Raw genomic sequence first — 25936 nt, 5'->3', positions numbered from 1 at the left:
ACTGGAATGCGGCTCCTGTCAGAGCTGCCGAGCTCCGGGTCCCTCCCCGTGTGTCTCTTGTTCAAGGTACAATCACAACAATGGCTCAGTCATGAGCGTGTCGCACTCTGACACATGTGCACGTGCACTGAAACTGAACACCGACATTTTGAACTCCTGATTTAAAGGTTCATGGATAAAATGCAGCTGCAGCAAACTTTCACTCTTCTTTTTTTATCCATTCTTGTCGATGACAGCAAATAAGTTTTGTCTCTCCGATTCAAGATTTCTAGTCGATCTTTTATTTGGGATGCGATCTGATAAGTTGTGCTGCTAACATGAGCCAAAGAATTCCTCTGGAACAGCTGCATGACATGTGCAAAAGTCATGAATACAACAAGCTACCTTCTTGGCTGTAGTATCTCTTTGGCACATGTTTGATCAGCTCCCTGAGAGGGAGGATGTGTAGCATGTGTTGAACTGCTGCTGTTGTTGTGTTGCTCTCTATCAAGCAACAGTTTCCAGCAACGTGAACGCCCTGGAGAGAAAAGTGGGAGAAATGCATGTGTTTACCTGGTTTCCCATCTGCTATTTAAATTCAAAGAAGAAGATCTTTGGCTTCACGCAATGATGTCAGAGCGAGGGCGTGTGAAATGATGCATCCAGGAAGTAATCAGCTTCAGGTATTTAAATCAGCGGTCCTCAACCGGTGGGTTGGGACTCTAAAGTGGGTCGCTGAGCTGTTTTCAAATGTGTGCCTGGAAAGGTGAAGTGCAGGATGAACAGATTTGTAGGGTTCTCCTCAACAGCACCATTTAAATCCTCTCGCTTGATGTGTGTTTTTCAGTTTTTCGATTCACTGGTCCCTGTAAAGCAGATCGCCCCTCAGGGATTCACCTTAACCTTGAAAAAAAATGTGTCAGAAAGTATGTGAAGCGCTTTTCACACAAGTTTGTTTCGATCTGTGTCTTTATTCTTTCTCATTTTTAAACCGCTTCAGGTCCAAACTGCTCAATCTTTCCTTAAATAAATCTGATTGGCTGAAAAATATTAGATATTTTGGTCGTGATTGATGAAGGAGTTGGTGGATTAGTTGAAAATGTTTGATTTAAGGGGCGCCTGTGGCCAAGTGGTTAGTCTGTGCGCCCCATGTACTGAGGCTGAAGTCCTCGAAGCGGACGGCCCGGGTTCGAGTCCGACCCGTGGCTCCTTTCTGCCATGTCATTCACCCCCCCGTACAGTGTGTGTCGATCGAGACATGAGCTAATCAGACCTATTTGGATTTTTGAACCAGGCTGTAAACATGTTAATCTCTGCTGTAAAAACAGGATTTTTTTAGAATGGGTGTGTATGTGACTTCCTGTGCTTCTGCAGCCAGCCTCTAGTGGACACTTGAGGAACTGCAGGAATTTTTGCACTTCAGCATCTGCTTTATTTTTCAACCTCGGAGGTTGTCGCTTGATTCTTCCAGGGGAGGCTCTTTTGAAACATTTGTTCTAAACTATCCTTCATGTTAGTACAGCTCAGAGTCTCTCATGTGTGCAATCAGACATTCATCTCAGTTTCTGACCTCATACTCTGTCATCCTTTTGCATTAAGGACGACATTAAGGATGCATCGTTTGTTTGCCTCAAAGGTCTTTTAATTTTTAAGTGAACTTTCATGTTTCAAATTTTTCTGAAATGAAAAGTAAACTCACATTAAACGTGTGTGGCTATGTGGCTCATCCACATCGTAAACATGTAAAGAGGCACACTTTGCCCCTCGTAAATAATGAACTTTGGTAAAGAATAAATAAACGTTTAGAAAGACGTTTCCCTCCCGAGAGAGAGGTTAACACTCGACATCATAATCTCAGCGAGGGCTAATAAAATCTGAAGGTCAGAATCACGCTCATGAACGACGCTTTGTTTGAGTTGGATGTCGTAAAATCATCTTCTTTTAGCGCCTCATTCAAATGAGTGAGATGTAAATACAGAAGAGATAAAAAAAAACGAGTCTCTGAAACGGAGCCATCAGTCCTCGCAGCCGCAGCGACCACGTCTGCAGGACTCATGAATTCAGCGATTCATTTGAGAATCAGGAAGTGTCCCCTGACTCTGAAGCTGTTTGTTTATCTGTAGGTTTTATCTGAATGGCGACCAGCTGTGCTGAAGGGCTGCTGGCCGGCGCTAACGCCATTCATGAAAGAACCCGTCCAATCCACTCTCTCAGACATTAATTGCTGCCAGATGTTGGAGGTTAAAGGTGGCGCGCAGAGACCCAGCAGCTGGACTGAGAGGAGTTCCCCCGGACAGGATACAGGGCCCACCAGTGTGCGGTTTACGCCAAAAACACACCTGCCCCTTTGTTGTGCCACCCACCCGCGGCCCTTCTGCAAGAAATTAACTCCGAGTAAAGTCACGGTATAAACTTCTTGCAACTGCAGAGTGAGGTCTGTCACCGTGGCAACAGACAGGAAGTAGTGCTTAAGCGGTTTCCTGATGGCTTCCTCTTTATCGTGTAATGACATCTCAAGGAAACATCAGCACAGGGAGCGCTCAGCTCACTATCTGTGTGTGTGTGTGTGTGTGTGTGTGTGTGTGTGTGTGTGTGTGTGTGTGTGTGTGTGTGTGTCTGTGTGTCTGTGTGTGTCTGTGTGTTTGTGGGTGTGTGTCTGTGTCTGTGTGTGTGTGTGTGTGTGTGTGTGTGTGTGTGTGTGTGTGTGTGTGTGTGTGTGTGTGTGTGTGTGTGGGTGTGTGTCTGTGTGTGTCTGTGTGTTTGTGGGTGTGTGTCTGTGTCTGTGTGTGTGTGTGTGTGTGTGTGTGTGTGTGTGTGTGTGTGTGTGTGTGTGTGTGTGTGTGTGCTTTTAGAGTGTAGTTTGTGAGAAAGGCGTGCCTGTCACACCTCTGTACCGTACACAGCTTACACACTTGCCTCTTCTTGGTTAGGAGATAATAAGATCACTTCAATTATGTTTCATTATAAGATCACACACACACACACACACACACACACACACACACACACACACACACACACACACACACACTTACACTAACTCACATAATAGCAGTGTGTTATCACCAGGTGACTCAGACAGGAATAACTGACCTCATAACCGCTGAGGTCAGAGAATTGCGCCTGAAGATTTGGATCCTGATTGGATGGAGGATTTGGTGAACTGTCTTTCTCTCTTATTAGCGACATACGACGGACGGTGAGAACGGATCGAGGTGAACAGATGTCGGTTCAGGGGAGGCCGGAGATTTGATTTGATCATTCTGCAGCTTTACAGGGATTCACTTTCTCCTCACGGCACGATCAAACACAAGACCCATGTCATGTCGTTTGTTTTTAAAGACGTAGAGGACCTGAGAGTAAATCGCTCCTGTTCCCATCATTTATATGTTAAAGGTTATAAACATCTTGCTTATAACCTGCTCGCTTGTGGTGAATTTATTCTGAATATTTCCTGCTGCGTTCTCGCATCGGCTCACCCTGACTTAATTTGGAAAATGTACTCGAAGCCTGGCAGGAAAAATTCTGTGTGGCTGTTTGGATTCACACATGCAGCTTACCCCAAAACGTTTTCAGGAGTTGTGAGGTGCAGGTGTGAAAGTATGAAAGTGAAGTTTTTGTATAAAACGCAAGCAGCAACCCCCGGTGGTGAAAAATGAAGCGTGTAAAATCCAACAGTTCCTCGAGTGTCCACTAGAGGCTGGCTGCAGAAGCACAGGAAGTCACATACACACCCATTCTAAAAAGCCTGTTTTTACAGCAGAGATTAACATGTTTACAGCCTGGTTCAAAAAACCAAACAGGTCTGATTAGCTCATGTCTCGATTGACACACACTGTACGGGGGGTTGAATGTTTTGATGACTCATCAGTTTTGATTTGATGAAGGATAAGAGTTATTCACAATAAGGCGTGTAGCTGACCTGATTGACAGGCGGGTGCGGTGTAACGGTTTGTCAGGAGGACAGGACTCCAGCGCCCCCTGCTGTAAACATGGATGCAGCATTGAAGGCGGAACCCCGTTCGTTCCTATGAAAGTTGCTTTGTGGCTCATGAAGCAAAAAGGTCTAAAAAGTACCCAGATCTTCTGCGTTACTGGACCCATGGAGAAAGCTCACTTGGAGTCTCCTTCCTGTGGATCTGATCTGCGTTCATCATGTCGACAAAAATATCTCTGAACTTGGCTTTTTTTTGCATTTTTACAACATTAAGGACATAATGATTTTAAAAAGGGTTGTTTAAGTTTTGGTATCGGGAAACTGATGTACCTCAAAGATAAACATATCGGCTGATTTATAGACGTCTCTTTTTAAAGTAAGCTCATTAAATAAAGTCTTTCTGGGCCTAATGGCATCAAGGGACGCTGCAGTACCAGGCATGGCAACCAGGTAAAATTGGCTTCACGGTCGGAGCACTTCCTGGGGGTCTTGGCGGTATAACAGACGTTACTCGGGCCTCTTGATGATAGTTTGCTCCAGACACAGGCAACAAAGACGGATCAGTCAATCCTGGATACTTCAGAAACCAGGACGTCAGACATGTTTGAGTGTGCGAGTGAAGAAACTGAGAACAGGACAGTTTGAGTGGCTGTACATACACTTTTATAAAAACACTATCATACAGTGAACAAATGCAGTCAGTCACATACAGGATGAAGAAGAACTCTGTGACACGATGCTGAAGATGTCTACCCTACATTCTACTTCACAAACATACTTTAAAATACAAACTCAATGATGTGACTGAAACAACACATCCATACTGTCACTTTTCAGGTTACCGTCAAAACTCTTTTGAGATTCTGGTAGCAGTGACGTCATGAAGCGGCTTCAGGTCTGCAGAATAATTCAGCAAATCGAGACGGAATATCAGGAAATCAAATGCACTTTCATGTCTCGTTTCACCTGATGTCCTAGTTTTTAAGTTCTCTGTTTCTGTGTGTGTTATCTGTATGCAGAGGATGTGGCACTTCCTTTTTTTACCAACAGTTGACATGAGGGAGGCCATGTTGTGAAACCTGCCAATTGAACAGGAAGATGCTTTTGAAATACGACTGACTGTGTGAGGCCGCTCAGTTACTGACAGGAATGAATGAAACAAAGGGGACAACATGCCGAGGCTCTCCAGATGATGTTATTTAAAGAAAACTTGAAGTGTGCAAAGGGTTAACAGCATCCAAGAGTCTGATGTTTTGAAGCATGAAGGCCACGTTTACACGACAACGATTTCACCCGATTTAGATGACGGCAGCGTTCCTGGTGCCTGAAAATTAAACGTTTTAGAAAAGGTCATCATCTCTGTCGCTGTGAAAACTACAAATAAGATGTTCCTCCAAAAACGGAGACTTTGCCCACATGAGCTTCACGCTTCCAGTCAATAGCTTTTGTGCTGTCTCTCCAGGCGGCCACTCTTTGCTGTGTCCTTGTCTCTCTCTATTGCAAATGTTTTCCAATGTGGGTTTTATGCTACACATGGCAATAAACTGAACTGAACTGAAACTCATTGAAAATAATTGAAAAAACTCTAGATGGATCCGATGCCTTATGTGGAACCGTGCTCGGCGGTTGCTTTCAAAACGTTTGTCATCGTGAACGCGGAAGATGGAAAAACGCTTTTCAGTGTTTGGTTTTCGTGTGAACGTGGCCTAAATGTTGCTCAAACTTGACCTTAAAACAAGATTATTTCTCTTTGAGATGTTTGAGTCTTCATTTATTTAAAACTTGATATTCAAAATGTGTTCAAATGTAAACAGTCAGTAACCATACATGTTGAAAACCCTGACTTTGATTAACCCTCGGTGATATTTTTTCAGCATTATGTCGTCGTTAACCACCTGCTCACAGAATGGCACAGGCGGCGCTGCGCATGGGCAGGTTGGCGGGCAGCTTGACGTACTGCTGCCTGAAGCTGTTTCTCTTGCTGCTGAGGAAAGGAGCCGGGTTCTCCAGCCCATCGTCGGGGTTGGGGGTCTCCGACAGTAAGGTTCCCTGGGGCACTTCCAACTTGGCGCCCTTGTTGTTCTTAGTCTTTTTGACCTTCTCCTTCTCCGGAGGCTCGGCTGAAACGGAGGGGGGCTCGATGACGGCCTCTGGCGGGGGCAGGGTGTCCAGCGGGAGGTCGCTGGGGCTCGCCTTCCCCTCGGCTTGCTCCTCGTTGCCGGAGATGTTGAGGTTGGAGGCCATGCGTTTGGCGTTGGAGCTTGTGGAACTATTGCAGTTAGACATTAGTAGAGTTTTGTCAGCGATTCACAACAAACACAACAAAGACATTTCAGTCTTACTTCCATTCATCTGTTCCTGGAGGGACATTATCCCACTAATCAGTCATTAAATCAAACATTTCTGCAATGACAAGAAGGAAAACACTGCACAAACTCAACTTGGGGTAAAAGTGTCTTGCCCAAGGACACATTGAACATGTGGCTGCAGTAGCTGGGAATCAAACCCCCCCGACTTTCCGTTTGAGAGACGACTGACTCTACCTCTTAGCCACAGCTGCCTGTACTATACTACCAAACTATAGCCTCTGTTCATGGTGCAGGCGCCATAACCGCGAGGCTATGCGACTCCCTGTTATTGCAGAGTGTTAATCGTCCCGATCATATCTTGTTCACTGAAACATAAGTCTCAAAGGCGTGATGTGTCCTCTCCACAGAAATGTTTACTGACTGCTTTGTTGTCTTGTTTGTCTAACTTTTGTGATGCTTCTGTTACCTCAGGGCTTCAAGCCCCGTCTGAGTAAAAAGTTGAGTTTGTGCTGGTCAGCGTGACTCTAGCAGACAAACAAAAGACCCTCAAACAGCCTTTGCTGTCTGCTGCTGCAGGGGGGCAATAAGCAGCGCTCAGGCTGAATCAACAGGGGGGCATCCCGAGTCCTCGCTGTGTGCAGACTTGCTCTCCTTTTGTCTACTCACCCATTAGAGCTCCTGTCCTCGGAGTGGTTCTGCTCGCTGCTGTAGCGCAGCTCCGCCGGGGTTTTGAACGACAGATCTTTCTTTCCTTTGAGCCAGTATGTCTTCATGTAGCCTTTACCCTGAGAGATGTTGTTATGTGGTCAAAATGTTGTAGAATAAGAGCATTTAATCCAAGAATAAAGTAGACAGGGACGCTGGAATCAGACACAATCTAAACCATCAGCGAAGATGAAGAAGTTTCACCTCATGTTTACCCCGTGTCATGTGATCCCTTTTTGTGTCCCTTTACTAACTAAGTCTGTTACATGTTCATCACACTTCCTGCAGAGGGATATGACTCACAGCAGGTCGGAGCTTTTCATTTTTGTGCACACATCGTGGAGGCCTGGACGTCATCAAAGAGACGTCAGATCATCCTTTCAGACAGAGCAGATTAACAACATGTCGCCCTGGATTCTGTTCTCTTGTATTTTATTCTTGCTATGACTTCTAAAAAAATGATGACGGTGCACAAATTCAATTCGGCTTGAGACGCACCACCCAGCTCCTCTGCTGGAGTCTCAAATAAAAACTGCTCTCTGTTGATTTACCAATCAGTTCATCTCTGTTTTCTTTAAAGATATATTTTTAACATTGTGAGAGGCTGATTTGCGTTGGGTTATTTTGCACCTTATTTTTGAATATTCATTAGTTTACATACAGGCAAATGGGACAGGTCCACCCAGGACGCTATCTTCATTTGCATTGCAGTTTGTAAACATTTCACCCTGCACAAGCTTTGAGGATTCATGCTAACCTACCCTCTCATATGCACAGGGTAACAGCGTGCAAAAGCAGCGCAATCCTTTTGTGGATCAGGAGTCCTGAGCAATCAAATGAATTACTAAAAGATATATTTGCACAGCAGAAAGTACGACATCATCAACTAGAAAGACTTTACTCAGCACCCCCAACTGAAACTGACATCCAGCTGTCAGGTACAAGTAACTCAAAATGTCCAAAAAAATACAAAAGACTCATCAGGAAGTCTCCAAAGTAGGCATCCAAATCCAAATTTGCTATTTCTTGGATTAATATTATTCAGCTGATTCAGCTGCACAGCAAGCAAACGTTTGCATGTGAAGTTTTTGTCAAAGGAAAGACGTCTGTGCAGAAATATATCAACGCATGCATGGCGGTTTATTCGCTCACCTTTACAAAGATCTTGCCCCTCTCCTCAATGATGTAGGGCTCGTGTTCCAGGTGGTCTTTGGTGGTCTGACTGATGTGGATCTGCATGCCCTGCTCAGACAAACGGACACACACAAAGCTCATGGTAAAGCTGAGTACCGAAGTGCAAGCTTTGGTCCTTAGGAACGAAGACATTTCGCTTCCTGGACTCTCCAGTGAGACAGCTTTTCAAAATACAACATTATATTTAATGCTCTGAGAAATGGGATGCAAATGAAGTGAGGAGCAGCGTGCACACTGCCGTTGTCTTACAGAGAATGATTTTTTTAAACACATCTACATGAATTTCACCGAGAGAAACCATGAGCTGTTTTTACAGGTTTAAACTCCTCCACAGGATCTGCAGCTCAGCTGAATACTTGAAATAATACGGGTTGTTAAATAGGTTAGTGCAGTCACCACTCCGTTGCTCTCCATCCTGGAAGCGGTGTTCACAGTGTCGCCAAACAGACAGTAGCGAGGCATCTTCAGACCCACCACGCCAGCCACCACCATACCGGAGTGAATACCTGCGAGAGGAAGAGCAGATCATAGAACCTGAGAGCTCACGGCTAAGTGTCGCTAAATCCAACACACACTGCTCCTTTTTCTTATTGCTGTTATCTTTTTATTTGCTTTTAGCGCTTTTAGTTTCTTACATCTTTTTAAATCTTGGTCCTCTTGGTGTCATCTTGTGTTGTTGGGTTCTTATAATGGTTCTTGTGATGGTCGGGTTATATATGTCTGATGGGTATCGTGCAATATGGGTTTTTTCTGTTGAATTGTATTTAATTATTTTTAGTATTATGCATTTGTTATGTTCTTGCTGTTGTTAATGTTCTTCTGTGTTTGGTTTAGTTTGCTTTGTTCTTGTTTTTGCTGTTTGTCAAAGCACTTTGTATACCTGTGTTTTTAAAAGGTGCTATATAAATAAAGTTATTATTATTATTATTATTATTATTGTTAAACATTTACTCATCTGAGCTCAGGGACAAACAGTGACCCCTGGTGGCCAAAATAAGTACTTGTTTTGATCTGTGTTGCGAGTCTGACCGCTCAGGTTGCTCCTAAAATCCTACGACTGTATCTGTGGGCCATCCTTTAAAGAGTGGATAAAGAAGTTCAACCTGTAAAGCCTTTAAAGGATCAAGATGCTGAATCCCAACAAGTTCAGAGTCAGTGTGATCGGTGGATGACCTTGAGTCGTGACCTTCAGATAAGTGAGCAAGAAGCCAAACCCCAGAACATAAAAACAATCTGTCATGTCGTGTCTGAGCCACTGAAGCTGCAGACTGCTGGCTCACCGACTCTGATCTGGATGTTATCGCCCGTGGACGGGTCTTTGAGGTGGTCGATGGAGCTCAGCATGTCCAACGCCATGTCACAGATATGGTGGGCGTGAAACGTGGTTTTGTTGGGGACGCCGGCCACCACCATGTAGGCATCGCGGATCGTCTCCACCTGTAACAGAGTGAGCAAAACTTTCTGACTGTTTTCCTATTTATGCTGAGTGAAAGTTTCTCACGACACAGAGACTTAAAGACCTCCCTTCAGCAGAGGTGAAGACATGCCCCTTTATGAGAAAATCAACGATACACAGAGACGTCAGGCTTGTTGGACCGACCTTGTAGACGTTGTGCTTCTCACTGAGTGTGTCAAAGACGATGTAGATCTCGTTGAGCATGTCCACCACCTGCATGGGCGTGATGTGGATGCAGATCTCGTTGAATTTGACCACATCGCTGAACAGGATGGTCACATCGGGAAACACCTGAAATACGAAGAAACAGAAAGTTAAGACTATTTTAAAATGAAAACTCAACAACAAGATCGAGGATACATGCAAAGACTTTCATCCCTTTGTTCAGCTTGGTCTCAAGATCACTTTTTGAAGGTCTCGGAATCCAAAGCATTTTCACTCGGTCTTGTCTCGGTCTAAGACTGGGCGTACTCCGGATTTTAAATCAAGACCGGTCAAGACCACCACCGACAGGCTTCTTTCTCATGTCAGGAAAACTCCTAATATGTCACCCTGCCCTGGTCTTGGTCTTGACCCTGTCTCGATCCATAAATGTCTTGGTCTTGACCTGGTCTCGGAGCACTCTGGTCTCAGGTATGTCCTGGTCTTTGTTAGTCTGGTCCTGACTACAACACTACCTCAGAAAGATGAGTCATAGTAGTTTCTCCTCCACCATTGCTATTAACCAAGCTGACACCAGAAGCCCCGGCCCTTCAAAGATTGTGATTGTGATTGGTTGACAGAAAGGACATTGAAAAACTGGAACTGGTTTAATTGCGAGTGCTGTGAGCGCAGCGACTAAAAACAGCTGAGGCTGATAATCAGAAACTCTTTCAAAACTGTGTTTTAAGAACAAATGTCTCGTGGGAACAGTCAGTGAATGAGGCCGAGTGTTTTATAGCCGACCCTGTCTCCATGTGTACTGGGTTTATGGAAGTAAAAACAAGATTTGCACCTCTTAATAAAAGTAGAACCAGAAACATATTTCTCAGATTCCAGGACTCAAAACGAGAAAAAAATCTCTGTCTTCATTTTGGCAGTCGTACATATTTCAGAACCGGCTGCTTTGATATTTGGTGGTTTTGTACCTGGCACGTCTCCAGGGCAGTGATCCCCTTCCTGAGGCGGTCGGCCACAGCTTTAGGAATCATGGCGTACAGCAGAGAATCTCCTCTCTTCTTCTCCTCATCCAGCTTCTTGATGATTTCCATCAGCTGAGCGTATTTCTGTTGCTCCTAGAGGATCAGAAAGTGTGTACAGTTACAGTCTCACCTATTTTTTAAAGTTAAAAAATCCCTCTTTGCTGTCGCTAATCCTCTTAATCCACATCTCTGCTGCATGACTGGAGTGGATTTAATGGGTGAAATCAATACGGGAGCAGGGCTTTCACCTGCGCTCACCTGGTTTGGCTTTTTCATGAGGAGAGAACTGGCAGTTCTTACATTTTGTGTGCTCAGCAGCAACACATTATACGACTTCAGTTTTGGCTTAGGACAGTTTATGAGACCACATAAGGACACCTTTAACTGTCCCCCTGCTCTGAGGTTTTGCACAAAGCTGAACACAGGTCTGCTTTGTCCATAACATGTCTCTGTCTCTGCAGAAACCGAGGACCCTGAGGGGTTTTCTGACCTGATCCAGGGCCAGCTGCAGCTCAGCTGATTGTTGTGTCCCGGCCAGAATCAGCTCTCTGCTGGAGTCGTGCAGATTCAGATCGTTCACGTATACACCCATCTTTATCATGTCCTCCACTGTCTCTATACTGAGATTATAAGAGGAGAAAAAGAAGATTAATGGACTGTGACAGGAAAGAACGCCAATTAATTCTTTAAATTAGCATAAACTAATCCAATCTCCAAAATTAGATATCACTCGAGGGGGAAGGCGACCAACAATAGAGCTCAGCAGCGGATGCTTAAAAACTCTTCTTCTAAATTAACCCCAACAAACAAAGCCGTGATCTGTTTTGTTTGTGGTCTTACATGGGCGTCCCAAGGAAGATGAGCGAGTCCCATTGGGGGACATACTTCATCTGGCCCTTCAGGTGGAGAGGTTTCTTTGGAGGCTCCCGCATGTCCTCGAAGATGGTTTCGCTGCACTTTCCTGAGAGGAAGCACGAACGAGATGTTAAAAACAGAGTTATGAAGAACTGCCAGGTGATATTTACAGTTAGGAAATGTTGCTAAAGGAGCGACCCTGGTTACCTAGAAAGTCTTCACCTTTTGCACACAAAAATTAAGTATGTAAATAAAAACATTTTCACATATGCACTCAGAAAATGTAAAGAAAATCTCAGGATAATGTCAGGCAGACTGCCCCTAAAATCTTCCTGAGTTGAACGTTTAAGGCCCTGACACACGATCGTCGGCCGTCGATCCAAGTTAGACTGTCGGTGAGCGGTCGTCGCCCTAGTTTTTACAATGTGTCCGGTAGCGTCGCTACCCGTCGGCCCTTTTTCCGGCCGTTTTGACATGTTGAATCGCCGTCCGTCGGCGTCCAAGCACGAGAAGAAAAGCAAAAGTGAAGAAAGCGAGTAAGCGACTACAGTCAAGAGGAAACTTTTTTTTGATTAGAAGTACTTATATTACGAGTGTTGAGCGACAGCGGTGTGAAAATGGTCTTCTCGTGTCATAACAAGTGTTTATTTATCTGCGTTCTTCCTCGTCCTCTTCCGGTTTCCCCTTTTTGAAATGACTATTACAGACTACCGCCCCCTGCTGGCATGGAGAGGTATTTCCTCTCATGCATGTGCAGAACGTACGTGATGGTTGGCCGTCGGCTGTAGTCTTTGCGGTGTGTTCAAGTTCAGCTTTTTGGCCAAGACAAAATAGTTGCAACTAGTTCGTCTGCTTGGTGTGTCAGGGCGCTAACAGCGGGAGACTGTCCATGTTGGACGTGAGGGAGGTAAGAGGAGGCATTAAAGAACGATGAGGGAGTGGTGAATGACATAACAAGAGTCTGATGCTTTAGATCATATCAATTCAATGTGTGTCTACAAAACAGAGGGAGAACTTACTGGTGATCAAAAAACATAATGAAGCCGTTTCATGAAGTAAACTAAGATCCCATCCCGATTGGGTCGCAGGATAGAAACTTCACTACTTCCTGAATATTTCCTGCTGCCTTCTAACAGCAGCCCTCCAGACTTCATGCAGAAAATTAGCGAAAACTTCTCTTTGTTTTCAGCTCACCCTGAAAGTTTCAGGAGTTTTGTGCAGGTGTGAATGAACATTAGCTGTCACTCTACAGGAGGTCGTTGTTTAAACTCAAAAGCAGCCACAGGACAGAAAAAAAAAAAAAGAGACAAAGTGTGAAATGCTCTGACCGGTGACAGTCTGGAACGCCAGCAGTTCGATATCTTCCCCTCCAGAGTTGGCGGAGCTGTTGTATTGAGTGAGAGCGCTGTTGTACTCCTGGTCTGTGCCCTTCATCTCCTCCACATCGTTTTGCTCTGACGGGAGGGAGAGCGACAGAGACACAGAAAAAGACGGATGGATCGATCAGGCTGTGAGTCAGGAAGGTCGGTTAATGAGGAGCAAACGCAGAAAAATCCAGAAGAGAAAAACAGGAAGGCAGAGAAAATATCTGACAAATGTGTCACTATGTGAGACGTTCACTTGCAATATGAGTGCACCAATTTAATCCACTTGTTTAAGATGGCGATTTTAGACCCAATTTGCCAAGTGGGGGGGCGGGGTGCTTGTCCAGATTCAAGGCTTGTTGCAGCCAATCATTTGTCCAAATAATCCCGAAGTGTCAAGTGGCAATACGATTAATTTACTGCTCCCGGTCGAGTTGGAGCCTCCCTGATCTCGGATCGAAATCAAATTGCTGCCTCCGACATAATAACCAATGAGAGCGAGCAGACCAGGAAGCGTCACCAACCGGATGTTGAGTCACGTTGCGGCGACCCACAAACATGGCAGCGAACATAAACACACAAGTAGATTTTTGAATTAGAAGAAGAAAAGCAGCTTGTGGAGTCTCCAGTTGTAGGTGGTAATGAGTCAGAGCGGCCGTGTTAGATGGTTAAATATTGCGTTTGTGCCGGTTGCACTAAATAGCTCTTAACGGGGACATCGAGTGCACTGTTTCCCGAAACAGGAAAAGGAAACTGAGCCAGCTTTCATGCCTGGCTGCGTTTCAAAATCAGTTACCATCTGGTGTGTAGCCCGCCTTAGGGATGCAGTGAATGTAGCTTTAGTTTTTAAGAGAGGAATAGCGGCTTGACATTTCGACCTGTTTAATATTCGCGTCACCTGGATGTGATATGAATATTTTACGCCGCTCGGTCCAGATGACCTTGGCCAGAGATGAGGGAGGGACTTGACGGACACTTTGGTGATCCCGTCCATTTGCAATGAACCGTTCTTTATCCATAATGCATTGGGTGATAAAATAATGATAAGGATGGAAATACCTCTTTCTTCTTCTCTCTTCACCTTCTCGCTCTCTTCCTTCTCGTCCGGCTCCTCCTTGCTCAGTTTGATGTTGACCTTCTGCTTGCTCTCCACCACCGCTCTCGACAGCAGCTCAAACACGTTGTTCAGATGGAAGTAGATCTGACAAGAAAGATCGCTCCAGCTTAGAGAGTCTGCAGGACGGGAATGTTAAGAAGCGTCTGAAAACTGAATATTCAAAAACTCACATTGTCCCAGCTGAACTCCAGCATGGGTCGGATCAGGGTGAACTCCTCGTTGACCTTCTTGCCCTGGAGGTCGGAGAAGACCTCTTTGAGGCCGTCGCCGATGCGGTACATGGTCATGTCGCGGCGGAAGATGACGCTGAAGGGGAACATGTCGAAAAAGATCCCTCGCTTCATCGGCAGCTTCTCGTAGCCCGGCGCCGTCTTCTGCTGAGGCATGCGGTGTTTAAAAGCAGCGTTGTCGAAGTTCATCTTGTAAACCTGGAAGAGAAGGGAACACTTCAATTCAATCTTTGGAAAATAAGTATGTAACAAAAAACACAGTTTGACATGTTTCTGATAAATCTGTCCCGTGTACATTTTGTAATTAAAGTTTCTTTTATTTTTTACTATCATATTTTACTTCCCCCTCCTTATTTTATAAATGTGTATATATGTGCACGAGTATATATACAATATATATATATATTTTTTTTGGTTAGTCCTGTTCGCCCCATGTATGGAAGCTGTAGTCTTCCAAGCGGGCGCCCAGGTTCAAATCCGAAGAAAAAAAAAAAATATATATATATTTTTTTAATTTTCAGGAGAGTGTCCAGACTCACACCAGACAAATGCCCACCGGCTGCGTTCGCGAGACAAAGGAATTCCCGCCGTAATTTTACAGATTCTCTTGCAACAGCGCTAGATAATACGATGTATGTGGTATAAAACTCTATATAAACTGTTATAAACACATAAACAAACACACATACGCTCATTGTTCTGAACTGTCAAAACCAAGTGTTTTATTCTGAAAATAGACTTCCCGTCCCGCTCGATCTGCTCTGTGGTTAATTGATGCTCCGTGCTCCGACATCCTGCAGAAATAGAAGCCCTGCATATCTGCTGCAGAGGACTGACAGAGCTGAGACGCAATGCATGCAGAGCTAGTGGAAGTACACACACTGAATAAAGTAAAAAGCTATCAGCTCTGCGAATGTGCCAAAGCGGAGACGGACCGAATTGGCATCTTTTGGAATTTAGGGGTAACACATCGACTGCTGGCAACCTGTATATGTTCTACGCTTAGATGTACGTCCGTCCAAAGTCAAAGTATTTTAAAAACTGCAAACAAGCTTCCTGTTGCAACAAAGCCTGAATGATGGATTTCCACAAAGGTCCCCCCTCTGGCAAGGCAAATGGCCAATCAAAGGGAAGAGATTTTGAGGTGGCATCTGGGGTGGCCAATAAGATTTCAAGGGGGTGGGGGGGGGCCCATGCCACCCCTCTGCACACGCTCCTGCTTCTTATTGATGATGAGTGAAGACATGAAGACAAACCAATTTGTCCACCAAAAACAACACAAACTAAAAGTTCCTCACAGGTCAAAGGTCACATTTGTCTTCTGAGTTTTGCTCTCACCCTGAACCCTTTCCACTACAGGGTTGGTTATTATTTTCTCTTGTGAATACGAGACGCTTCCTTTAAGTTTGATTCGAGACAGATGGTCACAGTCGTACAAGGTCAAACATTTTTCCGGGTGTTTCTGCTGCTAAGAGTCAGATCCCATCACACTTATCTCCATCCAATAACCACTTGCCGCCTTAGAGTAAACAAAACTCTTCTCGGTATCTCACAAGACGATGATGGAATCATTTCTGTGCTGATGGAGCCGACACGGGGGTCAAGGTCAGACGCCCGTGTCGGCTCCACTGACACTTGACTTAAACCCCCGGTACGTACCACATAAGTCATCTTCTCCGTTTCTTCTTTCGACAGGATTTCCACCTCGATATCCGTGTTGTAGAATTGCCGTCCCACTTGAGAGAGCTGCCCTGCAGGAGTCACACACACACACACACGCCGGTCATGGATGTGTGGAGGTCAACTTTGGTTTATGAAGGACTCAGTGAAAAAGTGGGATTGTGTGAGCTTCAGTTCAGAGCAAAGTGGAAAGTTAAATAGAGTTTATATTGAATACATGACTTTGTCTGTGGACTTCAGATTCCAGCAGCAGGTAACACCAAAGGATAGAACAGCACACAGATACAAAAAATAAAATAAAAAAACACAAGTTATATACAAATTATATACTGTACACAGTAGCAGCAATAGACATGTCGAAATAAAATATACCGGTACAGATTTATACTAAATAATACTTAACTTAAAAAAATAATACCCGACTTAAACAAACACTGTACGATTTCAGGCCGACTTAGACCCCGCTCTTGAGCCATAGCCTACAACTCATTTTAAAGTCGGGCCTAATTTCAGCCCGATCGCCCGGCGTCAGGCGTGCAAGGTACCGGGTCGCTAACAGCTAGCTACAATTAGCTTTACCATCAATAACATATCGTCAACTCTTCCCGCTCATCTTCCACTGTGTTTGTTTACTCTTAAATAACGTTTGTCAGCGCAAGATGACGGGTTTTGAGAGTGGAGTGGTTGCTGAATGACTCTGTCAGTGTGTGGTGTTGCTCATCTTATTGCTCTCCAAACACTATTCAACCTGAAACGATTAGTCGCCATGTGTGGGCTCTGGGTTTGAGCGAGGCTTGAGTGTAGTTTCATCATTTTTGTTCAAGTTGATTTTCTGATTTGGTCAGTGTAAACTCTTCCAGCCCCAGCTGTTGAAAACATATTTAGTCTTAGAGTGTTAGATGTTTGTGAATGTGTAGTCATGTGACAGAGCAGAATGACGCCCTCTGAGCTGTCACTGTTGTCCTGGTCGTCTGATTGGTGCCGTCCACGGTGTTGATGCCACTGTCATGATGGGGACACGCTGCGCTGTCGGGTGCAGCCGCCGGTCAGAGGTGTCATGATGCTGTCATAATTAAATAATTTCAAGTCTGAAATTACTCCTGAGTTTCTCGTTACCTTTGACAAACTGGGTGAAACCTTTGCGGGTGCTGCGGTAGTGCAGCGTGAGGCTCGTCTCGCACTCCTCCTCCACGCAGAAGCTTGGCGGCTGCACTTTGGGGAAGGAGAAGCGGAAGTACTCGTGCAGGTTGTCCAGCTCGTTGATGAAGTCGCGCACATTTCGTCCCAACACCTGGAGAAGAACGACAGTGAGTACGATAAGATCAACCTGTGTTCATCCCACGACGGGGAAATGTTCCGTGTTTACAGCAGCAAAAAGAAAAAGTGTGCATACCCAAATAAAGGGTTAAAGAACAGTCTTTGCACATTCAAGGAAATAAAAAAACTTCCGAGCACACAGAAGCAGCAGAGCATGTCATTGCAGCTCGTGAGTTCCTCGTATCGTTGCACATCACTGTCAGAAGATTACAGGAGGAAGCTTCCAGATTTTTTAAATCATGAATCATTCAGAATTTTAAAGAATTTCAAAATATTTATTCACTTCAAAGGATCAATCAGTGAGATGTGTAGTGAGTGAAATGATAAAGTGAGCTTATTATATGATCAGACATTAAGGAAACATGCTATGTTGAAGTGCTGGCTTCTCTGACAACAATGCAGCAGCCAGTATGTCCTCCTTCTAACTTTAGATTCTGGTCCTGAATGCTCTGGATTTGTTTGGACCAGAGAAGGTAGGCGGTTTTAAGGCACCCCCACATGGCCGTTTTGGACACCCCTCGGTTTGCCAGATATGAGAGCAGTTATCAGGTCAAACCAACAGGTGTTGCAGCGATGGAAGCGGGCAAGAGAAGTGGTTCAGATAGAAGTGATTGTACCCGACCTAAAAAGCCTCTGCATGTTTCTAATAAGCTCCACGAGCAGAAACGTGCTCAAACTAGGATCAATATTGGAGATGCTTTTGAAAAATGGAGAGAGGTTAGAACACAGTAAGGTTTACAGACCGATGCAGAGCTGGATAAACACTGAAGCTTCAGTGTCCACCACATGACAACCTGTGTGTGCATCGACTCTAGAGAGGAGGGGGGGGGGCTTTTATTGTGTTTTTAACTCTTTTAAGTTAAGGCAAGTTCATAACCCTTCATGACAAAGGGCAGAAAAACACGTTAAAAGAGGACGTTCCTATTTGGATAAAAACCTGCCTTTTTGTTTTTTTTAAGGAAATAAGAAAAGCCTGATTGATCGACCTCACCAACACTAACACTAACACTGACAAAGGAACTACCAACACTAACACTACTTATGGGGGTCACTGTTTCACCTTTAGGATGCGTTCATATCCGTAGTTTCCGATCCTCTTCACCATGTAGACACCGAAGGCGTACATCAGCTCATCATGAGTCTTTCCCAGAACCTCTCCTGCTGCCTTTGCCAGCCGCAGGATCAGGTTGTCACTGTAAAGCAGGAAAAATTATTCATTTAGCAGACGCCTTAAACAAAAGCGACGAACATCAGAGAGTAAGAACGACACAAGACAGGATCTAGAGAGGAGGAGACAAACAGTTTGCAGTCTGCAAGCGGGCACGTTGTAGCTGTTTGTCAGGAGGTTAAAGGCAGCTCCACCTTCAGAACATTTTCAACATGGCAACCGCCATCATTTGGCTTCAAAACAGCCCTTCAGAAACCAGTGGGTTACCTCATTGACACTACGTCCATGTTTATGCCGTCTGCGGTAAGCACTTTAAATTACTTTCTAATTCTAAACAATAGAAGAAGAAGAATGAAATATCTTGTTACCTCAATCCAAGACTTTTCATCAAATTTAAAAATGTAAAATAGAGCTACAGAAATGAAGGCATGAGTCTTCACATTAAATCACATAACAGTCTGTTCATTTGTGACCATCTGCAGCAATATTACACGCTAAGAGCAACAGCTTCATCCACCATTCAGAGGTGCTGATTGTCAACAGGCAAGGCAGGCTACTGCTTGGGGCCCCAGACCACTAGGGGGCCCTAGAGGGCTGACAAACGTTAAACCAAAGCAGCAGCACAGCAGCAATGAAGGTAAGAAAACCTCCCCCCAATTGATTCTTTATTAGGACCCCTAATAACCCCTAGAATCGCCACTGCCACCATTAAAAGGATTGGTTTAGTCCACTGAGGTCGGCCTTCAGTATAAGAGAAGGTTCAAAATGATAAAAAAGACCAGGATTCACTTGAACCCACAACATGATGGGATAGACAGATTGTTGCCCGAACATTAAAGGAGACCTGAAGACCAATCTGGAGCAGATGTCAGGATTACGTCACAGCAGTAATATGAGCATTGTGGTGGCCATAAAACAGCAGAAAAAAGTGAAGAGAAACACTGAGAAGCCAGATCCCTGGTATGAATGAGGAAATGTCTTGTAGTGAGAAAATGTCTTGTAGTGTCGCTGGATGTCGGAATAGGAACGCGAGAAAACATGACCTAATTTAAAAAAATGTCATTGATGAAAATTAATCTGCAATTTGTTTCCTCTCCAGCTCTTACCCTTCATTTGGAAAGCAGCAGTTCCACATTTACTCCCCTTGTCTTTTTAACATTTATCAACACCCTTTATGGACGTGCACCGTCATAGTTCACCAAGTCAACACTCACTGGTCGTAGCTCATCTGAGAGTGTATAACTCTGATTGCTTTTTAGATTCTAAAGTGCTGCGTTTGAATCTGTGCATCGTCAGGCTGCTCAGGTAGTTTTTCTAAGAGTCTTAGGCAAAAAGGAGAGTTTGTAGATGTTTGATCTGAAGTCTCAGGAACGTGATTCACAGAAACAGCCACCTACTTGTACATCTGGTGTCTGACAAACTTGAGGTGAGGGATCTCTGCTCGGTTCTCGATCAGTCTCCACACATCCTCTCCGTACGACTCATTGATGTAATCGTTGACTGCTTCCAAGTACAGGCCGTACATCTTAAGGGGGTTAGAGACCTCCAGATTGAAGACCGCGTTAACTGATGAGCTGAGGAGAGACGAGAGAGAAACACGTCACACAAACCCAAATACAAGTTAGTCTGCAGCCTAGAAAATGTACGCTCTTTAAATGAGAGGATGGACTGTGATTTAAACCAAGAGGTTTTGTTTGTGTTTAAGATTTAGTCGGCTCAGAAACTAAACGTAAAGGCTTCCTTTCTGCTTTCCTATCAGCCTTGCATGCTCCAATGCAAAGCGGGAAATGTGCATCCACCTTTTTCCCCACACACAACCTCATGAAACCTAACCTCCTCAGACATCACATTCTCCACACTGGAAGCATTTAAGCTGTGACTCTGCACATCTTTTACAACTTTCTTTCTAAAAAATGTGACCTCTGTGCTTGAAAAAAAAAGAAAAAAAGGCAACACAAACACTTCACAGAGGCATCAAAACCAGTGTCTGATGCTACTATTCTGTCAGCGTGCTCCAGGAAAGGGCGTAAAAAAACCAAAGCTTTAAAAGTGTAAAAAGGATGAAAAGAGAAGCCCCCCTACCTGCAGCTCGTCAGTGCGGGGTTATCCTGTCCTCCAACTGAGCCGGCCAGCCTCACAGCCTCGCTCCCTGCTGAGAGTTTCCACCTGCAGCTGACATGTGGCTCTCCCCCGACACTTGTCTGTCAGGTCAACAGGGTGACGGAGCCAAAATAGCAGCAGGGAGGCATGTTTGTGGCAGGTAGCAAAGAAAAGACTGAAGACGGCGTTTATTCAGACTCCTATAGCGGGTTTAACGTGTGTTTGGATGGAGATGAAGTCAGTGGGTGGTGTTTTTATACTGTATATTTGAATTTCTGTTTTGGTGCTCACATTGTGATGCTCGTTATCCCCAAATTAGCCTCGAGACTTTTTTTTTCTTCTCCTTGCAACAACTTATTAGCACGAGCAGGTTTCTCGGTTAATTACTTCACATTAGCATAATTATGGTCAGGTGCACATTCAACTGGCGGGCTCCGTGTTGAGATTGGCATTTGGAGTGGGTTTTGTATTGTTAGCAGCCTTGAGAAACAAAGTCTTCCTGTTGAGCCTTTTATCCTCTTTATGATCATAAAATGTGGCAGCAGCATCCTGTTTGGACTCGGAGTATGAAGTCTGTTTTCACCTGCAGGAACTTCTCTCTGCTTCCTCGTCGTGAACTCGTCGATTCAGATAAAGCAGAGATCACACTTGAGCCGGTTTGGCTGCCTCAGGGGTCAAAAAGTGAAGCCACATTTACACACACACACAGCTCCTGCAAAATTCAAGCTGCACATGCACCACCTGTCCTCACTGTGTCCACTAGGGGACACTGTGAGAGCATCTTTGATTTATTACTGCTTTATTCAACACTACGTCCGAGGTGAAGAGGAGAAGAAATGTGCGTCTCTGGTCTTTTGATGAGTCCATAAAGGAAGGTCAGGTGATCTGTTATTATGTTATATCACATTTGTGACCTTTTGTATCCGTCCATCAGCAAAATATGCACACCTGATTAAAGACCCTAACCCCCCCCACCCCCCACCTCCATTACAGAGAGCAGGAAGATGACATGATGACTAAGCAAGTCTCTCTTCTTTTTTCTGCATATGTAAATGCACATGGTGTTGGATGCTCACTCTCTCTGTTCACATTTTGGTGTGTTTGAGAGCCTTAGTTCTTGTTGCTACAAAGACATTATGTCGTGTTTTATCGGTCAGGACTACAGAGGTCTAGATCAGTCCTGATCCACTTGTGGCACTAAGGGGGGATTATACAATTTTAATACATCCGTTTAGATGTTATCAGTCACTGATTATAAACATGTGAATAGTCAAACGTGTTTGATATTTACAATTTCCATTTATCAAAAACAGAGAAATCCATAAATGTTTATTGTTGCCGTGGAAACGCCAGATGTTACATCAAATACGGCTGCACGAGGAAGCGTGAGCTGCTACTGAAAGCTGTCGTTCTGTTGCTGTTTGTGCTGCAGTAATAAAAACCTCATGTAGATTATACTCGGATACATGAACTCATCTGTAAATGTATTCTCTTCCTCAGGTCGGTTTTACCTGGTCGTCACGACTACGATCAACATGGAGTTCGTTTTAAACCAGGGGGGTCGAGGTGGGGAGTAACAGTAGCAGAGAGAATCACTCCCATGATTCCCCGCCAGCCTCGTCGTCATATTTTGTTACTGTTTTGATAGAGAGCCCCCTGGTGGCGGATTTTAGTGTGGCTTTAAGATTGAACTTTTAGTTTTAAACTTTTTCCCAGACTTTCCTAAACCCTCGCTCTGACTTGAGAGGGTTCACACTTACTCTTTCCAATTATTCCAAATCCAAAAGGAAGCAGGTTAATTTTGACTTACTAAGGTTGGAGGGGGGGGGGGTCACACCTTTTATGTCCAGGTCTAATTAGGAAAACCCTTTCAGCTTCCTCACACTCACCAGGAATCATTTCTGTGCCGACAGGTAGCCTGTGATCCAACCTCTCTGTGCGATAATGAGCCACTTTCTCGTGTGCCTTCTTTTTCCTCTCCATTTCCTCTCTCTCTCTCCAGCGTTCCTCCCATTTGCCAGGTGCTGCTGTCGCTCTTTAATGGCCTCTAGTGGGACTGTGCCACACGTCGGCCCCCCGGGAGGTCGGCCGCCGCCTCTTAGCCGGGGAACAGAGGGAGATAACAATGTGCTGATGGCGCCAACCACAACTCCACACAGATGCGGCAGGGTGCTTTCATTAAAGACGACATGACTCATCTTCTTTTCACTCCGCCAATATTGCACCCTGCTTTCTCTTTTCTTCCCACAAAGAGAGAGGTGCCGCCGCTTCAAAAGCCGTCCATTCATGTCATTTTTCAAATGCTAACAGGGAGCCAAGGAACACCTCCCTCCCATTGTTTGATGTGAACAACACAAACACTCACACAGACACAAATTAAACACACATTTTCCTATCCCTCCTCCTCCAACACACATAAAGGTGGTGTCTCCTTCTCTCCTGTCTGTGTCCGCTTGTTATCTGCTAAAGGAGTTATCAGGCTGAGCCAGCCTAGCAGGACGATGATCCAATCTCCGGGGAGTGTCAGGGTCAGCAGAGGAAAACCAGGCAGAGACAGACACATGCAGCTCCAGCAAAACGTGACAGGTTGATATGTTTGTATTTTTAGGTCCAATCAGTGGGATGATAAAGTGACCTTACTGTATGATCAGACATTAAGAAAACATGCTATGTTGAAGTGCTGGCTTCTCTGACAACAATGCAGCAGCCAGTATGTCCTCCTTCTAACTTTGGATTCTGGTCCTGAATGCTCTGGATTTGTTTGGACCAGAGAAGGTAGGCGGTTTTAAGGCGTCCCCCACACGGCCGTTTTGGATGCCCCTCGGTTTGTCAGATATGAGACCAGTTATCAGGTCAAACCAACAGGTGTTGCAGCGATGGAAGCGGGCAACCAGATCAGGAGAATATCCAGAGCAGTCCTCCTGAAGTTCTCTAGGAATTTCCAGGAATGCATATCTGAAAACAGCTTTTGTCGCTGCCCTTTGACCTCTCAGTGAGTCATCTTGTGTCTCATATGGATACACCAGAGTCGTTGCTTCTCTTTTCTCTCATGTTTGTTTGATTAACTGCAGACAAATAAAAACCCTACATAGTTTAGGTTTGGGAAAACAACAGAAGCACCTTTCATTCACCAAAGAAAATACAAACTGGAAACCTTATCTCTTAATTACTAGATCAGGATCTTTTCACATAATCACAGAATCCTGATCTCTCAATTAACAGATCCTGATCTCATAATAAGATCTTGATCCAGAGTGGAAGCATTTCCGATCTGCATAGCCGTGGGAGGTAGGGGTGCTGAGGGGGCTTCAGCTGCACTCCCAAATACCAGAGACAATTAAAGTCAACAGCTTATAAAAACGTTAAGACTCATGTTTATCCATTTTGATGAAGTACCCCTAGGTTGTGATAGTTTTCATGTTCCCTGTAAGTATTCCTAACAGCATGCAAGCGTTTTATATAGTGTCGCATTATCGCACGCTGGCTGCCCACACTGCATCAGTTAAATATTTCATTCTCTGCTCTGTGTTGACACGAGTCAAAGCTCAACTTTTTCATCTCGGATGTGGAGATTATTAATACATGGCTATCTGCACTTTTTAAAAACAAGCTTTTCAGCTTCCACTCAGGCGAGTCCGGCCTGTGGCTCCTTTCCCGCATGTCATTACCAAGCAGCAACCTGCTGTGTTGAAAAATGAAGCCGATGCTGAAGTGTAAAATCATGCAGTTCCTCGAGTGTCCACTAGAGGCTGGCTGCAGAAGCACAGGAAGTCACATACACACCCATTCTAAAAAGTCTGTTTTTACAGCAGGGATTAACATGTTTACTGCCTGGTTCAAAAAACCAAATAGGTCTGATTAGCTCATGTCTCGATCGACACACACTGTACGGGGGGGGGGGGGGGGGGGGGGGGGGGGGGTGAATGTTTTGATGACTCATCAGTTTTGATTTGATGAAGGATAAGAGTTATTCACAATAAGGTGTGTAGCTGACCTGATTGACAGGCGGGCGCGGTGTAACGGTTTGTCAGGAGGCTTAAAACCCGCCTCAGCTCCAGCTCTCAGCCTGTCGTTAGGTTGACTGAAAGTTAGACTGAGACAGCATTTCCAGCATGGAGACCGCCATCGATGGGACTCCAGCGCCCCCTGCAGGAACAGACGGGTGACGTCACTCAGGCTTCAAACATTCATATTTACAATTTATGATCTTTACCCTCTCTCCCTTTGTTTCCTACTAACCACTGTCCTATCAAATAAAGGCAAAGAACCCCAAAATAAGAAGTTTTCTCTGTACAAAGTGAAAAGCAGTTTGGACTTACTAAACGCCTCTCTATAACGATAAGGCAGAATTATAGATAACAAAGTAATGAAATCATTTTGTATCATCAAAGCAGGATAAAGAGCAAACCCCTCCACCACTCGGGGCTGTGATACAAGTATCAGCACCAAAACACAAACAGTTTACGGGAGCGTTTCGGCTGAGTCAGACCGCTGCAAAGTTATAGGGTGACAAACTGGCACCATAAACCGCTTCTTATTGTTTACAAGCAGCAAGCCCCTCCAGATACAAACTGTAAATCCCCTCGCCGAGGCAGGACTGTGACTGCACTAAAGCTACAGGGATGAATGCTAACATGGGCAAAATGGAAATCTCAGCGTCTGTGGAGGAGCTGTAACTGCTGTGACCTCGTGGTTGAATACTTAATGGGAGTCTATCTGTATCTGCGCCGTGCTATCTCTGAATCCCCCTCTCTCTCTGCGCCCCCCCCTCCTCCACCCCCCCCTCTGATGCAAGAAGAATGTGCCATATTTCTCGAGCACAATCCCATGATACCTCCCTCTTATTGGTTTTACTGTAGACACAGAGGGAGCCGGGCTGTAATGCTACACAGGCTGAATGCTAATAATGTGGGGGCATCTTATTGTGGGTTTATGCAGGAACCGAGGGCCTCCCACTCGCTGTATTTATAGCTCCTCTGTGAGTTCTTCCTCCTCCCCTGCCTCCCTGCTTCCTCGCTCTCTGTTTCTTTTCACTTTCACCTGTCAGCATCCGTATCATTCCCCAGATATCCTTTACTTCACCTGCTGCTGCTTCTCTTTTCAGCACCGCTCTCTATCTCCTGTAATGCCAGCTCCACTGTTATTAAATGCGGCATTGTAGGGATAACTGTCCAGATTATTGCTGCAGTTTGTCACACGCTGTGCAGCGGTGTCTGGCCTCCCTGTCTTTCTCTCTGCATTAGTGTGAGTTTCATCTCCAGAGCATGTTTAAAAAGTATGTTATGTGGGTCTTCTCTGGACCCTCTGCAGGCTGCGTGCACTCAGAGCGGGAGGAGGTAGAGAC

At 44.9% G+C, this 25936-nt stretch overlaps 1 protein-coding gene across 1 annotated transcript; it reads right to left on the bottom strand.

The window, feature by feature from the left end:
• Positions 1-4556: 4556 nt before the first annotated feature.
• On the bottom strand, positions 4557-20691 carry LOC109999084 (soluble guanylate cyclase 88E-like). The gene is made up of 17 exons (XM_020653999.3): positions 20575-20691; positions 19890-20066; positions 18385-18517; positions 17124-17298; positions 15987-16078; positions 14268-14525; positions 14040-14181; positions 12945-13070; positions 11602-11722; positions 11252-11381; positions 10708-10854; positions 9725-9871; positions 9405-9561; positions 8521-8630; positions 8083-8172; positions 6892-7010; positions 4557-6185 (listed from the first exon to the last, which is right to left on the bottom strand). The coding sequence occupies exons 2-17, from the start codon at positions 20015-20017 to the stop codon at positions 5816-5818; spliced, it is 2445 nt and encodes an 814-aa protein (XP_020509655.2). The 5' UTR covers positions 20018-20066; positions 20575-20691; the 3' UTR covers positions 4557-5815.
• Positions 20692-25936: the final 5245 nt, after the last annotated feature.

Source organism: Labrus bergylta, chromosome 8, assembly GCF_963930695.1.
Source record: "Labrus bergylta chromosome 8, fLabBer1.1, whole genome shotgun sequence".
Taxonomy (NCBI): Eukaryota; Metazoa; Chordata; class Actinopteri; order Labriformes; family Labridae; genus Labrus; species Labrus bergylta.
The sequence above is the reverse complement of the archived record's forward strand: the minus strand, read 5'-3'. Positions and strand labels throughout refer to the sequence as shown.

Coding starts and splice junctions, on each gene's coding strand:
- LOC109999084 (XM_020653999.3), bottom strand. CDS start 20,017: ATGTACGGCCTGTACTTGGAAGCAGTCAACGATTACATCAATGAGTCG. Junction 11,723..12,944: donor GGCGTTCCAGACTGTCACCG/GTCAGAGCATTT, acceptor GCTTCCTCTCAG/GAAAGTGCAGCGAAACCATC. Junction 8,173..8,520: donor GGATGGAGAGCAACGGAGTG/GTGACTGCACTA, acceptor TTGTCTGAGCAG/GGCATGCAGATCCACATCAG.